At 50.8% G+C, this 15180-nt stretch overlaps 1 protein-coding gene across 6 annotated transcripts in view; it reads right to left on the reverse strand.

The window, feature by feature from the left end:
- Positions 1-15180, reverse strand: part of ITGAX (integrin subunit alpha X) — a 29903-nt gene that overhangs the window by 581 nt on the left and 14142 nt on the right. For 4 of the 6 annotated variants that reach the window (XM_017869354.1, XM_017869602.1, XM_017869566.1 and 1 more), the window contains 16 exons: positions 14087-14217; positions 13792-13955; positions 13500-13654; positions 12776-12907; positions 12614-12687; positions 11898-12039; positions 7848-7964; positions 7684-7763; positions 7498-7581; positions 2633-2711; positions 2415-2522; positions 2215-2298; positions 1901-2014; positions 1656-1757; positions 1275-1385; positions 48-423 (listed from right to left, as the gene is read on the reverse strand). In XM_017869354.1, coding sequence (XP_017724843.1) covers positions 346-423; positions 1275-1385; positions 1656-1757; positions 1901-2014; positions 2215-2298; positions 2415-2522; positions 2633-2711; positions 7498-7581; positions 7684-7763; positions 7848-7964; positions 11898-12039; positions 12614-12687; positions 12776-12907; positions 13500-13654; positions 13792-13955; positions 14087-14217 — 1755 coding nt within the window. In that variant the 3' untranslated portion in view covers positions 48-345. Of the gene's footprint in view, positions 1-47; positions 424-1274; positions 1386-1655; positions 1758-1900; positions 2015-2214; positions 2299-2414; positions 2523-2632; positions 2712-7497; positions 7582-7683; positions 7764-7847; positions 7965-11897; positions 12040-12613; positions 12688-12775; positions 12908-13499; positions 13655-13791; positions 13956-14086; positions 14218-15180 lie in introns of those variants that run through there. The other 2 variants (XM_017869507.1, XM_017869424.1) reach the window with 1 other exon arrangement.

Below are 15180 nucleotides of genomic sequence, written 5' to 3' on the forward strand. Positions count from 1 at the left end.
AAAAAAAAAAAAGAAAGAAAAGAAAAGAAAGATCATTCGTGCCAGGACTGGGGGTATTGCCCATGTATTTCTAGGTAGAAATTGCAAGTCAAACCCTTTGGGGAACACAGCAGAGACCCTGTCCAAAGGGTTTCCAGTTGGAACCTTGACAAGACAAAGGCCCATTCCCAAGCAAGATGCTTTCTCCCAAACACAGGAAGCAGGCTGATCCCAGCCTCTCTCTGAGGTGGGATGGTTCCTCCCGCTCAGGCCTGACAGGTGAGGGTAAGTAAGTGGGGAAACCTCGTGGGGGAGAGGAAGTCCAAGGCAAAGAGGAGATGATTTCTCACTGGGAGGGCTGGGGGTCTATGTCCCGTTTTCTGGAGCAATTTGTCCATTTGCCTCCTCCATCATTTCCTTGTACTGACGCTTGAAGAAGCCAACCTGGGGGGAGGACGGAGAAGAAACTCAGGAAGTCCATTCAGTGGAAGAGAGGAAAAGAGATGACTGAGGGAGAGGGGTCACTATTTCTGAAATCCTTGCTAGGTTCAAAGCACTGCACTAGGAACTTTACATGCATCATGTCATCTAGATTTAGCCAAAATTGTTTTCTTTTTGAGGTGGAGTCTCACTCTGTTGCCCAGGCTGGAGTGCAGTGGCGTGATCTCGGTTCACTGCAACCTCCACCTCCTGGGTTCAAGCAATTCTCCTGCCTCAGCCTCCTCAGTACCTGGGATTACAGCCACCTGCCACCATGCCCAACTAATTTTTGTATTTTTAGTAGAGACGGGGTTTCACCGCATAGGCCAGGCTGGTCTCTAACTCCTGACCTCAAGCGATCCACCTGCCTCGGTCTCCCAAACTGCTGGGATTACAGCCATGAACCACCACACCCGGCCTAGATTTAGCCAAAATTCTATGAGCTGGGGTAGAATCACCTTCACACTGAGAAATCAAGGCCCAGAGTGGAGCAGACACTGGCCTATGGTCAAAGACAAAAAGAACCCGTGGTGATGTCGACATTCAAACCCAAGTCTGTGCTTTTATATGATAATCTGTTGTCAAGGGAAACATGTAGAATGATGGAGAAGAGCGGGAAAGAAAGGGAGAAAGATTAGAGGAAACCTGGGAATCACAAAGTAGGGGGATATTGGGGACAGGTGACATTGCAGGTGGGAGGCAGTTTCTCATATGAAGTGACCCAGTAAGAAAGTGCCTTCAGTGAGCTCCTTCTCACTCTGCAAAAAGAGCGGGACCAGATGCTGGTGGTGTGAGGAGTGGCATAAAACACTCACTTTGTACAGTGCTGCTGTGATGAGCGCCAGCAGCAGCAGACCCCCAATGGAGCTGCCTATGATGAGGGGGGTGGGGTTGTGGACCTCGTACTTCTCCAGCACCGTTGTCGTCTGAAGTGGAGGTGACCCGGTCAGAGCACTCCCGTCCTCCTGCTATCCCAGACTCCTCCCAGGCTCCCCAACTTTTAACTCCCCCTCCTCCTGACCCAGGCCCTGCTCCAAAAGGTGAGACGCAGCAGCACCCACGCCCTTAGGGACAGCTGTCTTGCCCAGAGACCTTCACCCTCCTCCCCCCAGGCTTGCAAACCCCTACCCAGCACCCCGGATGTAGCCCTCGGGGCCTCTTTCCAGCCTGGTCGCTGCCCCCCACACGGTCTCTACCTGAGCTCTCATAAATGCCTCCTGTCCTGGAAGCTGGGAGTACACGGATGTGTCAAACGTAATTTCAGCCACACTCACGACCGACACCTTCTTCTGCGATGTCTGCAAAGGGGTTGGGCGAAACCTGTGGAACTGGCTCTGGAGGAGGCTCAGAGCTCCAGGGATGCCCTGGCTTGCAGATGGGCACAGACATGCCAGGTCCTGCCTGAGTCTGGGGCATGGGCTCTGTCGTTGCGCCCACACACCTGGCGGACCCAGGCGAAACTGAGGTTGCCCTTCAGGGTGAAATCCAGCTCCTCCTGGATGCTGAAGGAGGGCACATCACAGCGGAACCGCAGGCAGCCAGCAATGGAGCAGTCCTGGGGGCAGATATATAGCATGGGGCTGAGAAAGATGAGTGTGAAGGTGGGAGGCAGCATTACACAGTGTGATTTGAGGGCAGTGGCCACATCCGAATGCAAGAGGGTACTTCAGCAGGACAGATGTGGAATATGAACGCCTGGGTCAAATTCCTCTGATGTGTGGCCCACAGTAAGGGCCGGCCCAGAGCCCTCCTCACCAGCACGGGATTCTTCTGAATGTATGCCAGGAAGTCAGACGCTGGGGGTGTGATTTTCTCTGAGGAGCACCGAAGGGATGGGTTCTGGGGAAAATGCAGAGAACAAGTGTCTCAGCTTGGACATCAGAGACTCGCATGGGGCACAAGGAATCCAGGTAGAAAGGGCATTCATGGAGGAGCCACATGTAGTCCTTGGGTACCTGGGGGTGGGAGACCTCCACCTCCATCCACACAGCCTCCTGGTTCAGCTCCACAGGCACCCAGAAGTTGATGCTGACAGGCAGGTCCCTCTGTCCCAGGTTATTAACCTGCACAGAGGGCGCTGAGGGCAGAGCCCATGCCAAAGCCCACATCCCTCCCCAGTCTCCGGCTCCCAGCCTCCCACCCCAGCCCAGGCTCCTGCGTCTCCACCACCTGCCTGGTATCTGTGCATGGCCACACGGCTCTCCTTCTCCTCAGAGTCTGAGAAGTTGAGGTACTTGGTGGATTGTTCGTGGCTGGAGAGAGAAGAGGCACAGGTGGATGTGAACTACCACAGGGCATCTGCAGAAGGCGTTGGCTAGAGCATGAGAGGACAGGTGGTCGGTGGGGCCTTGGCGTGTCCTGGAATGAGGGCTGTGGCTGAGTTAGGTTAAAAGAGAGTTTAGAGGCCAGGCGCGGTGGCTCATGCCTATAATCCCAGCACTTTGAGATGCTGAAATGGGCGGATCACCTGAGATCAGGAGTTCGAGATCACCCTGGCCAACATGGCGAAACCCTGTCTCTATTAAAAACACAAAAATTAGCCGGGCATGGTGGTGTGCACCTGTATTCCCAGGTACTCGGGAGGCTGAGGCAAGAGAATTGTTTGAGCCTGGGAAACCGAGGTTGCAGTGAGCCGAGATCATGCCACTGCATGACACAGCAAGACTCTTTCTCAAAAAAAAAAAAAAAAAAGAGAGAGAGAGAGAGAGAGAGAAAGAGTTTAGAGGACAGGCACGGTGGCTCATGCCTATAATCGCAGCACTTTGACAGGCTGAGACAGGCGGGGATCACCTGAGGTCAGAAGTTCAAGATCAGCCTGGCCAACATGGAGAAACCCCATCTCTACTAAAAATACGAAAATTAGCCAGGTGTGGTGGCGGGTGGCTGTAATCCCAGCTACTTGGGAGGCTGAGGCACAAGAATTGCTTGCAGCCAGGAGGCGGAGGTTGCAGTGAGCAGAGATGGTGCCACTGCACTTCAAACAAGTGCTAATTGGCTGAGCGCAGTGGCTTACACCTGCAATCCCAGTACTTTGGGAGGCTGAGGCGGGTGGATCATCTGAGGTCAGGAGTTTGAGACCAGCCTGGCCATGGCCAACATGGAGAAACCCTATCTCTACTAAAATACAAAACTGGCCAGGAGTGGTGGCAGGCACTTGTAATCCCAGCTACTTGGGAGGCTGAGGCATGAGAATCGCTTGAACCCAGGAGGTGGAAGTTGCAGTGAGCCAAGATTGCACTACAAAAATTTGGCAGAGGAGGAATGAGTCTTCAGAGTAGGTGCAGTGGGCTGGCGTTTGGACTATGCCAGCTAGAGGACAGGTGCCGGAAGAGTGAAGCAGTGAGGCAGTGGTGAGACCAGCTACCCGTTGGGGGTCCCAGCTGCCCACTGGGTCTCCAGGCTTGTGCCCAAAACGGGCTCAGGAGGTGTTAAACTGAGACCTCATAAAGAGTCTGCTGTGGGCCCTCCCTCACCTCCAAGCCCCAGGCCTGGAAAAACCAAGGAAATGGGAGAAAAGGGCCCCCAGGAAGGCATGTGGGGGACTGGGAAGGGGCAATGCTCAGTAGCATTTGGTCAACAGCGTCAGCCTGGGTCACCCCAACCCTGTGCTGTGTCCCACAGAGCCCTGGGATCCTACATCCCCACAAAGGGCTGGAAGGAAAGCAGAGGGGCAGGCCCTGGCCCCTGCTCTCCTGCAGTCAGTGGCAGAGCTCTCTGCTCCGTTCATTGCACTGACTACCCAGCCCCACTGGCAGCCTCTTCTGCAGGCAGCTATGAGCTCTTTGCACTCATTTTTTTTTTTCAAGAGCCAGGGTCTTGCTCTGTTGCCCAGTCTGGAGTGCAGTGATGTGATCACAGCTCACAGCAGCCTTGAACTGCTCTTGGGCTCAAGTGAGCCTCCCACCTCAGCCTCCCAAGTAGTTGAAACTAAAGATGTATGCCACCATGCCTGGCTAATTTTAAAAATTGTTTTGTAGGGACAGGGACAGGGACAGGGTCTCACTATGTTGCCCAGGCTGATCCTGAACTCCCGGCCTCAAGCGATCCTCCCACCTCGGCCTCCCCACAAAATGCTCCAACCTGGCACTCCCTTTGCCCCAACCCACAGAGTCACATCTGCTGTGTGTGGCCGAGCTGTGGACCACACATGCCTAGAGGAGGTGGGGCCTGCCTGTGGGTCCCCCACTAAGGGGTATGAGAGCCTGGGGCACACCCCAGCACACGAACTCAGAGCATGCACCTGGCTGGGAGCCTCCACGCGTGCAGGTGCAGGTGAGAGTGGGAAACACCAGTCACAGAACTTCCAGCAAGGCACACCCCACAAGGGCGAGGGTTCGTGTCTGGTTTTGATCACAGGTAATAGGTGCTCAGTAAATCATCGATGAATGTCAAATGAATGTGTGGAAAATAACCGCAGCACCATGCCTGGCACACAGCAAATTCCAGGAAGGCATTGGCTGAAGGAAGGTGTCTGCTGAAACACTTGACCTTTTAGTTTCAAACACCTTATCTCATCCTCTCTGGCAGCATTTCAAGGCCTTTTTTTTTTTTTTAGATGGAGTTTCGCTCTTTTGGGTCCCATGGAGTGCAATGGTGCAATCTTGGCTCACTGCAACTTCCACCTCCTGGGTTCAAGCGATTCTCATGCCTCAGCCTCCCAAGTAGCTGGGATTACAAGTGCCTGCCACCACTCCTGGCCAGTTTTGTATTTTAGTAGAGATGGGGTTTCTCCATGTTGGCCATGGCCAGGCTGGTCTCAAACTCCTGACCTCAGATGATCCACCCGCCTCAGCCTCTCAAAGTGCTGGGATTACAGGCGTGAAACACCACACCCAGTCAGCCCTATATTTTTATCCAGCTTCTCCTTGACATGCAACCTCTGTGGCAGGCAGGTCATCTGTCCCTATCCTTCCCCAAGGGTACTGGGAAGAGGAAGAGGGGCTTCTAAAAGCCCTGCAGGGTACAAGTGTATTCCCAGGACAAGAAGAAATGTCCTGTCCAGATGCCAAGGGCCCCACGATGCTGTGGACGCTTCCATGTTAACTGAGGCCTCTCCTTACAAGGGGTCCTAGCCCCATCTCGGAAACCCACATCCCCTGCGCCCATGCAATACAGAACCACAGTGGCCCTAGATGGAATTCGGGCTTGGACCAGGATAACTTTGCTCCCCAGTGAGGCTTAGAAGAACATCAAAGGTAGGGACATGTCTCGTATCTCCTGGGGAAGCCAAGAGAATCTTGGTGCTTTTGAGAAAGGCTTCAGTAACTTCTATCAAAACTGGGATAAAATGATAATAACATTACAATTATTATCATAACTAGCCCACAATAAACACTTGTTGACAGCCAGACGTGATAGCTCATGCCCATAATCCCAGAACCTTGGGAGGCCAGGGTGGGTGGATCACTTGAGGTCAGGAGTTCGAAACCAGCCTGGCCAACATGATGAAACCCTATCTCCACTAAAAATACAAAAATTAGCTGAGCATGGTGGTGCGTGCCTGTAATTCCAGCTACTCCAGAGGCTGAGGCAGAAGAATCACTTGAACTTGAACTTGGGAGGCAGAGGTTGCAGTGAGGCAAGATCACGCCACTGCACTCCAGCCTGGGCAACAGAGCAAGACTCCGTCTCAGAAAAAAAAAAAAAAAATGGGCAAAGGATACCAATAGACACTTCTCAAAAGAATATATATGGTGTTTCAGTAACAAAACATTAACAAAAAAGTAAAAAAAAGAACATTATACAAGTGGCCAAAAAATGTATGAAAAAATGCTCAGCATCACTAATCATCAGACAAATGCAAATCAACCAAAATGAGAAACCATCTCACACCAGTCAGAGTGAGTACTATTAAAAAGTCAAAAACAGCAGATGCTGATGAGGCTGCAGAGAAAAAGGAACCCTTACACACTGTTGGTGGGGAAGTAAATTAGTTCAGCTACTGTGGAAAGTAGTTTGGACATTTCTCAACAAACTTAAACACAGAGCTACCATTTGACGGAGCAATCTCATTAGTGGATATATCTCCCCTTTCCCAAAATAAATCATTCTACCAAAAAGAGACATGCACTCATATGTTCACTGCTGTGCTATTCACAATAGCGAAGACATGGAATCAACCTAGATGCCCATCCGTGGTATAAGGAAAATGTACATATACATGGGGCATATACACCCACGGAATACTATGCAGCCATGAAGAGAATGAAATCATGTCCCCTACAGTAACATGGATGGAGCTGGAGTCCATAATCCTAAGCAAATTAGCACAGGAACAGAAAAGTAAATACTGCATGTTCTCACTTACACGTGGGAGGTAAGCACTGAGCAAACATGGACACAAAGATGGAAACAATAGACACTGTGGACCGGAGCGTGTAGGGAGGGGCATGGGTTGAAAAACTACCTGTCGGGTTCCATGTTCACTACCAGAGTGGTGGGATTTGTACCCCAAACCTCAGCATCATGCAATATTCCCATGTAACAAATCTGTACAGGTACCCCCCAATCTAACATCAAAGTTGAAATAAAAATTTAGAAAATAGGCTGGGTATGGTGGCTTATGCCTGTAATCCCATCACTTTGGGAGAGGCAGGTGGATCACGTGAGGTCAGGTGTTGGAGACCATCCTGGCCAACATGGTGAAACCCTGCTGTCTCTACTAAAAATTCAAAAATGAACTGGGTGTGGTGGCACGCACCTGTAATCCCAGCTACTCAGGAGGCTGAGGCAGAAGAATCACTTGAACCCGGGAGGCAGAGTTTGCAGTGAGCCGAGATCGTGCCACTGCACTCCAGCCTGGGCAACAAGAGAAAACTCTGTCTCAAAAAACAACAATAATAATAATAATAATTGAATCAAAGATAAAAGGAAACAAAAACCAAAACAAAACAAATGTGTTGACTGGTAAGTGCTGCTGGCAGTATTATCCACCACACAAAACCTACCACATCTCATGTTCAGCTGCTGCAGGGGGCAAGAATCACCCCTATCCGGGTCAGAGAGAACCCTTTTTCCTGCGGTGGGGTACCTGCTGACCTGCTAGCCACAGTGTAGACGGCATACTTCAGCGGGAGCTCCAGCTGGAAGGTGGTCTTGTTCGTCCTGGGGGTGTTGTTCTCACTGGAGAAAGAGGAGAGACCCAGTTGCCAAAGGCCCCAGAGGAGGAGAATGGGGTGTGAGGCTGGAGATAAGGGGCACTGCCCCTGGCCTGGCCAGGCTCACCTGCTCACATTGGCTGTCAGAAGCAGCCGGTCTCCCAGGACAGCCTTGGGGGAGACGTCAAAGGTAGCCAAGAAGGTGATCTGAGGAAAAGGAACTGAGAGGTCACAGAGCAGTAAAGACAGGGTGGGGCAGGGCAGTGGCAAGGGGACAGAAGCCAGGCTGACCTGGGCACCACCACGGAAGATGAGGTGGTTGATTCTGCAGCTGGTACTCCAGGTGCCCTGGCTCCCAGCTGGGGCGCTGTCACATGTCAGGCGCAGGGAACGCAGCTGCCCCTGTTCCTAGGCGTGAGAAAAAGTAGACGAGTATTAGTTGAAACTAAAAGCAATGGAAAAAACCACAATTACTTTTGCACCAACCTAATATAACAACATTCCAAAAACATGCCATGAAGTAGTGATGAAGCTTCCTGAAGCCCGCCTTAAGCTTATGCTTTTGTTTATTTGTTTGTTTGTTTATTGAGACCAGGTCTCACTGTGTCACCTAGGCTAGAGAGCAGTGATGCAATCACAGCTCACTGCAGCCTCAAACTCCTGACCTCAAGCCATCCTCTCGCCTCAGCCTCCTGAGTAGCTGGGACTACCGGCACACACCACCATGCCTGGGTAATTTTTTTAAACATTTTTTTTAATAGATGGGATCTCACTATGTTGCCCAGGCTGGTCTTGAACTCCTGGCCTCAAGCAATCCTCCCACCTTGGCCCCCCAAAACACTAGGATTACAGGTATGAGCCACCATGTCCAGCCAAGGTTATGTTTTAAAAGCTCCCCATAGCTATCTGGTCAAACTTTCTTCCAAAGTAGAAATCTCAACTGTATTAAAATGTTCACCTTTTATTGTTATTTTAAAGGTCTCTTATTATGGAAATTTTGAAACACATTCAAAAATAGACTGAAAAATCAATCCCCATACAGGCATCACTGATTTTAAGTAATCAACAGTTTTCTACTCTTGTTTCTAGTATGTTCTCTTTCTGAACACTTTAAAGCACATTCCAAACATCATATTGTTTCATCTGGAAATACTTCAGTGTATACCACCAACAGATAAGGGTATTTTAAACATAACCACAAGATCCAACAAATCACAGCCAACAAAATTAACAATTACTCCTTAATATACCAATATTGGTCGTGTTCTATTTTCTTAGATTGTCTCCAAAAATGTTATTTTACAGTTCATTTGTTAAAAGCAATATTCAACAAAAGTCCACACATTACATTTGGTTAATATGTCTAGGAGCACTTTCATTGACAGGGATCACCCCTCACATGCAAGAGATGGCCCTTCCTGGTGCGTTCTTTTATACATTAATCAAAATGCACTTCCGTTGGGAATATTAGACTAAGAGAGACAGCAGAAATAACAACCAAACATCATATGTGGACCTAGGTTGAATTTTGGTTCAAATAGACCAGAAGTAAAAAGATATTTTTGAGACAATTATGGAATTTTGACTATGATCTTAATACCAAGGAATCACTTATTTCACTGGGTGTGATAATGGTGTTGAGGTCATATAAGATGTCCTCATTGTTCAGAACTATAGAGTGTGTCTTTGTCTGTTCCCTGCTGCTATAACAGATTACCACAAACTAGGTAGTGTATCAATAGAAGTTTTGCGGTTCTGGAGGCTGGGAAGTCCAAGAACATGGCACCAGTATCTGGTGAGGGTCTTTGTGTTGCATCATCTCACAGCAGAAGGCAGAGGAGCAAGAGAATACATGTGAGAGTGAGAGGCAAAGGGGGCCAAACTTATCCTTTAATTAGAAACCCACTCCTGAGCCAGGCTCCATGGCTCACACCTGTAATCCTAGTACTTTGGGAAGCCAAGGCAGGTGGATCACTTGAGGTCAGGAGTTCAAGACCAGACTGCCCAACATGGTGAAACCCCATCCCTAGTAAAAATGCAAAACTTAGCTGGGCGTGGGGGTGGGCACCTGTAATCCCAGCTACTGGGGAGGCTGAGGCACAAGGATTGCTTGAACTCAGGAGGCAGATGCTGCAGTGAGCCAAGATCGTGCCATTGCACCCCAGCCTGGACAACAGAGCAAGACCCCATCAAAAAAAGAAAGAAGAAAGGAAGAAAGGAAGAAAGAAAGAAAGAAAGAAAGAAGGAAGGAAGGAAGGAAGGAAGGAAGGAAGGAAGGAAGGAAGGAAGGAAGGAAGGAAAGAAAGAAAGAGCCCGGCGGGCGCGGTGGCCTCAAGCCTGTAATCCCAGGCACTTTGGGAAGGCCGAGACAGTGGCGGGGATGCGGGCCAGAGGGTGGGGTGGTGGGCGGGCCCGGATCACGAGTCAGGAGATCGAGACCATCCTGGCTAACATCGGTGGAAAACCCGTCTCTACTAAAAGCAAAAAACTAGCCGGGCGAGGTGGCGGGGCGCTGTAAGTCCGCAGCTAAGCTCTGGGAGGCTGAGGCAGGAGAATGGCGTGAACCGCGGAGCGGAGCTTGCATGTTAGCGAGATCCCGGCACTGCACTCCAGGCCTGAGGCGGCAAGAGCGAAGACTCCGTCTCAAAAAAAAAAAAAAAAAAAAAAAGAAAAGAAAGAAAGAAAGAAACCCACTCCTGATATGACTAATCTACTCTGGAGATAATAGTATTCATCCATTCATGAGGGCAAAGCCCTCATAACCTAACCACCTTTTAAAAGTTTCACCTTTCAACACTGTTGCATTGGGAATTAAGTGTCTAACATGTGAACTTTGGGTGATGCATTCAAACCAGAGCAGAGTGAATAAGGAGGAGTACAATGACCCCCATGTCTGAGATTTGTTTTAAAATACTTTAGCCGGTCAGGCACAGTGGCTCATGTCTGTAACTCCAACACTTTGGGAGGCTGAGATGGGAGGATTGCTTGAATCCAGGAGTTAGAGACCAGCTTGGACAGCATGGTAAGACCCCAACTCTACAAAACATTTAAAAATTAGCCAGGTATGGTGTGTGTGCATGTGGTTGTAGCTACTCAGGAGGCTGAGATGGGAGGATTGCTTGAGCCCAGGACGTCGAAGCTACAGTAAGCTGAAATTGTGCCACTGCACTCCAGCCTGTGTGACAGAGCAAGACCCTGTCTCACAAAGAAAGCAGGAAGGAAGGAAGGAAGGAAGGAAGGAAGGAAGGAAGGAAGGAAGGAAAGAAGGAAAGAAAATACCTTAGCAAAGGGGAACAATTGATGAAACAAATGTGGCAAAATGTTGCTAATTGTTGAATCTAGGTGACAAGTTTTGGGGAGGTTTGTTGAACTACTTTCTACTTTTGTAAATGTTTTAAATTTTTCATAATAACATTTTTCTCTTTTTTTTTTTTTTTTTTTTTTTTGAGACAGAGTCTTGCTTTGTCGTCCAGGCTGGAGTGCAGTGGCACAATCTCGGCTCACTGCAACCTCCCCCTTCCGGATTCAAGCAATTCTCCAGCCTCGGCCTCCCCAGTAGCTGGGATTACAGGCACCCGCCACCATGCCCGGCCAATTTTTGTATTTTTCATGGAGATGGAGTTTCACCATGTGGGCCAGGCTGGTCAAACTCCTGACCTCAGGTGATCCGCCTGCCTCAGCCTCCCAAAGTCCTGGGATTACAGGCGTGAGCCACCACCCTGGCCATAATATTTTTGTTTAAAACATCTGTTTCTCTTTGACTCCCTGTGGTCCTAGTTCTGCATTCTAAAACAGAGATTGGCAAACAACAGCCACTACCTATTTTTATACATAAAGTTTTACTGCATTGCAGGTATATTCATTCATAAACTCATTCATGTCAATGGCTGCTTTCATTCCACAACAGCAGAGGTTAGTAGCTGTGACACAGACCACGTGGACCACAAAGTTGAAATATTTACTATCTAACCCTTTATAGAAAAAGGTTGCCAAGCCTTAATGTACAGCGACCAATAAATTCAACCCCTTGCTTCTACAGAACAGTGTTTTAAACTATTTGAAGGCTGAGATATGTTTTTCTTCAAAAGAGGAGTATTGATATAACAAGGAATAGAAAGACATTTGGGCAGGGTCCCCTCTGTCTCCACATTAGTGGCCTCTCAGGAAATCATTCCTGATAGTCAGTGTCCTTAAACTGTGATGCCCAAAGTTGAACACCGCACGAGCGGAGGCGTGCCCCAGATGGCACTACCACCTCCAAGCCCAGCCCAGGCTCTGAACCGCACAGGAATCTACACTAGTGCCCAGCCCAACCTCCTCCTCCTTCCCCAGAGGGAGCACCTGGCTCTCTGCCACATGGCGGTAGGACAGTCCTGCTGGGTGGGAGAAGGTGATGGTGGTTCCGTAGGAGTCTTCCCCGTCATTCCACACTATCACTTCTGCGTTCAGCTCCAGGTTACTCCCCACCAGTAGGGTCTTCAAGCTGGGTATCAGGGGTGGGGAAGGAGAAGATAATTCTGTGACTGAGGCTAGAAATGGTCTGGGATAAAATGGGGTGGGTGGGGATGTGGGAGATAGACAGGGGACAGGACACCTGGGTTCTTCTTCTTCTCTCTTTTTTAAAAAAAATAAATAAATAAATAAACGCAGTGCTGATCTTTCACCCAGGCTGGAGTGCAATGGTGTGATCATGGCTCACTGTGACTTCCAACTCCAGAGCTCAAGCAATCCTTAAGCTTCAGCCTCCTAAGTAACTGGGACTATAGACATGCTCTACTCAGCTGATCTTTTGTTGTTGCTGTTGTTTTGTTTTGTTTTTGTAGAAATGGGATCTCACTCTGTTGCCCAGGCTGATCCCTAACTCCTGGCCTCAAAAGATCCTCCCGCCTTGGCCTCCCAAAGTGCTGGGATTATAGGCGCGGACCACTGTGCCCAGCCAGGACACCTGGGTTTTGAGTATAGGATGAAACAATGTTAGGGAGAGCCAGAGACAGGAGTCCCAGATTCCAGGAAGGAGGCTGGGGGCAGTAGGGCAGGTCTAAGGTGGGGGCACTCACCCTGGGAAGCTGAAGGAGATGCCGAGATTGTCCTGGCAGATATGGTCGGCTCCACAGTTCTTCTCAAAGGGGAGCTGCGTGGGAAGGCAATGGGGGGTTTTCTCTGAGACCCAGGCCCCACACTGTGCGCCCTCTCTGGGAGACCCCAGCGCCAGGACTCACGGAGGCCATGAAGTATCTCTGAGCATCAGCGGCCAGCATAGGCCGCAGGTTTCTGAAGGCAGAGAGGGGCTCGCCCACCAGCGTGAAGTTCAGACGCAAGGTGATGGGGGTCACAGAGTCCTCCACGCAGGTCTGGGGGATGGGCGTGGGGAAGAGCGGAGGGTGAGGTGAGCGCTGTGCAGAGCTGCGCTCGGCCCCACCCGCAGTTCTCATCCTGCCCCTGCCCAGCTCCCACGCGCGGCTTCCGCTTCCTTCAGGCCCTGCTCAGCATCACCGCCTTCAGGAGGCCTCCCTGACACCCTCTCTGTTCTCTCCCCTGGTTTGTCTTTGTTTTTTTTTTCTCCTCCCCACAGACCTCCCGATCAGCAATGACTGTTTCGGCCACCGCTATGCCCCCAGGGCAGGGCCTATCTCCCAGGAGCAGCTAGATAAATGCGTGTCCAGTGAGTGCCTGAAAAAAAGCCCAGCCGGAAGCCACAGAGCTCTCTCAGGCTGCCCAATTCTCTTTCCTGAAATCCAACTGTGTGGCCCCTGGCAGTTGCAGCCTATCTCATCACTTGTTCGCTCGCTCACTCACTCACTGGCTATGCAGTAAGCACCTCCTTCATGCCTGGTCCTGTGCTGGGCTGAGCCACAGGGAGGCTGGAACGCAGCCTGTTCTGTCCCTGCCCTGCCTTCTGCCAGCCCCAGCGTGGCCGCCACCCATGTTCATGCCCAGACGCACCGGGAGCAGCAGGGTGAAGGTTTCACAGTATGCCTGCAGCCCGAGGACTTGGACTCGACTCAGACTCCGGTTCTTTGTTTCCTGGAAGGTGGCACGGGGACTCAGGCGGCCAGGGTCGAGAGCCAGGTCCATCGTCAGAGAGCTTTGGAGGTCACCTGTAGGCGGTCACAGAAACGGCGTTGAGAGAGACAGGAACTCCTTGGGTGGACAACGGGCAGGGTGGGAGAAAGGCGTCTGGGGCTGGGGGACTCCAGAGGTCAGGGTGTCCTGGGTTGGAGGGGAGGGGACTCACGGCTCCCAAGCAGGTTCTTGGAACGTTTGTCAATGTAAAGGCAGATGCTGGACTGTCCCAGGATCTGGTCAGAGACCACCTGCTCCCGACACTCAAATGCAGACCTGGGGATCTCAGCAGGTTTGAACTGCATGCTCACCCCTACCCAGAGCACAGGTCTTGTCCTGCGGGCAGAGCACCAAGCTGAGGACAGGCCCTTGGCTCCTGGGAGCACCATGTGGGGTGGGGTGGGGGGTGGGCACCCCCATCTGGACCTAGGACCACCCGGGGAGCGTCCGAGAAAGGCTGCTCTCACCTGAGCAGGAGCACCTGGCCCCGGGCCCCCACAGCCAGGTCCACCAGTCCATCCTGGGTGAGGTCTTGACCGCCGCTCAGTGCCTGCCCAAAATACTGCAGCCTGGGGGAGAGCTGGGAGCCCCCGATCCGCTGGCCAGAAGAGAAAAGAGTGAATCAAGCTGGAAGGTGGGGGAAGAAGTTGGAAATAAGTAACAAGGGGGATATGGACGTAGGACCATCACAAAGGGAGAGAAGAGGTGAGTGGTGAGCAGATGTCACCAAGAAGAACCTGAAAAGAGGAGGTAGGAGTTGGGAGATGATTGCTAAGAAACAGATGTAGGAGTGGAGATCAGAAGGGTGTCCTGGTGATCCAAGTGTCATTCATTCAATCAGTCTCTAGTTCCAATTCTGACTCCTCCACGTATGAGCCACGAGGCCGTGGGCAAGGACTCAATCTGTCTGTGCCTCCGTTTCCTCATCTTTCGTATAATGATACTATTAGCTCAGAGTTTAGCTGTGCGCAGGAGAGGAATTCCTACGGTTCTTAGAACAGCACCCAGAATACGGCCAGCAGTCAATAATGTATCACAATGCGTATTAAGGCTGAAAGGGACCTTGGAGCTTATCCAGCCTCACCTCCCTTATTGCAAAGATGCAGGAGAGAGGTTGGGGACAGTGCCAACTCCATGTAGCCTTTAAGAGGCCGACTCCAGACCCAACACCAGACCTCTGACCCCAGGCCCAAGTCCCCTTTTTGTTTCTTGCTGTCACTCTGTCTCTTCAAAGGACAAGAAAAAGCCGGGGTGGGGTAGGGAGTGGTCACACCCACATGCAGATCCACCCTCCTGGGCACTGCCTCCCCTGTAGAACCTATCACCTTCATTCCCAGTGCTCATGTTATGCCCGCTCCCTGGAAGAATGTGCCCTTTAAATCTCTGTGCACCAATGGAACTGGCAGGCATTAAAAGTAATAATAATGGGTGGACATGGTGGCTCACGCCTGTAATCCCAACACTTTGGGAGGCCAAGGCGGGTGGATCACCTGAGGTCAGGAGTTCCAGACCAGCCTGGCCAACATGATGATACCCCGTTTCTACTAAATATACAAAAATT

Source organism: Rhinopithecus bieti, unplaced genomic scaffold (assembly GCF_001698545.2).
Source record: "Rhinopithecus bieti isolate Rb0 unplaced genomic scaffold, ASM169854v2 scaffold_63, whole genome shotgun sequence".
Taxonomy (NCBI): Eukaryota; Metazoa; Chordata; class Mammalia; order Primates; family Cercopithecidae; genus Rhinopithecus; species Rhinopithecus bieti.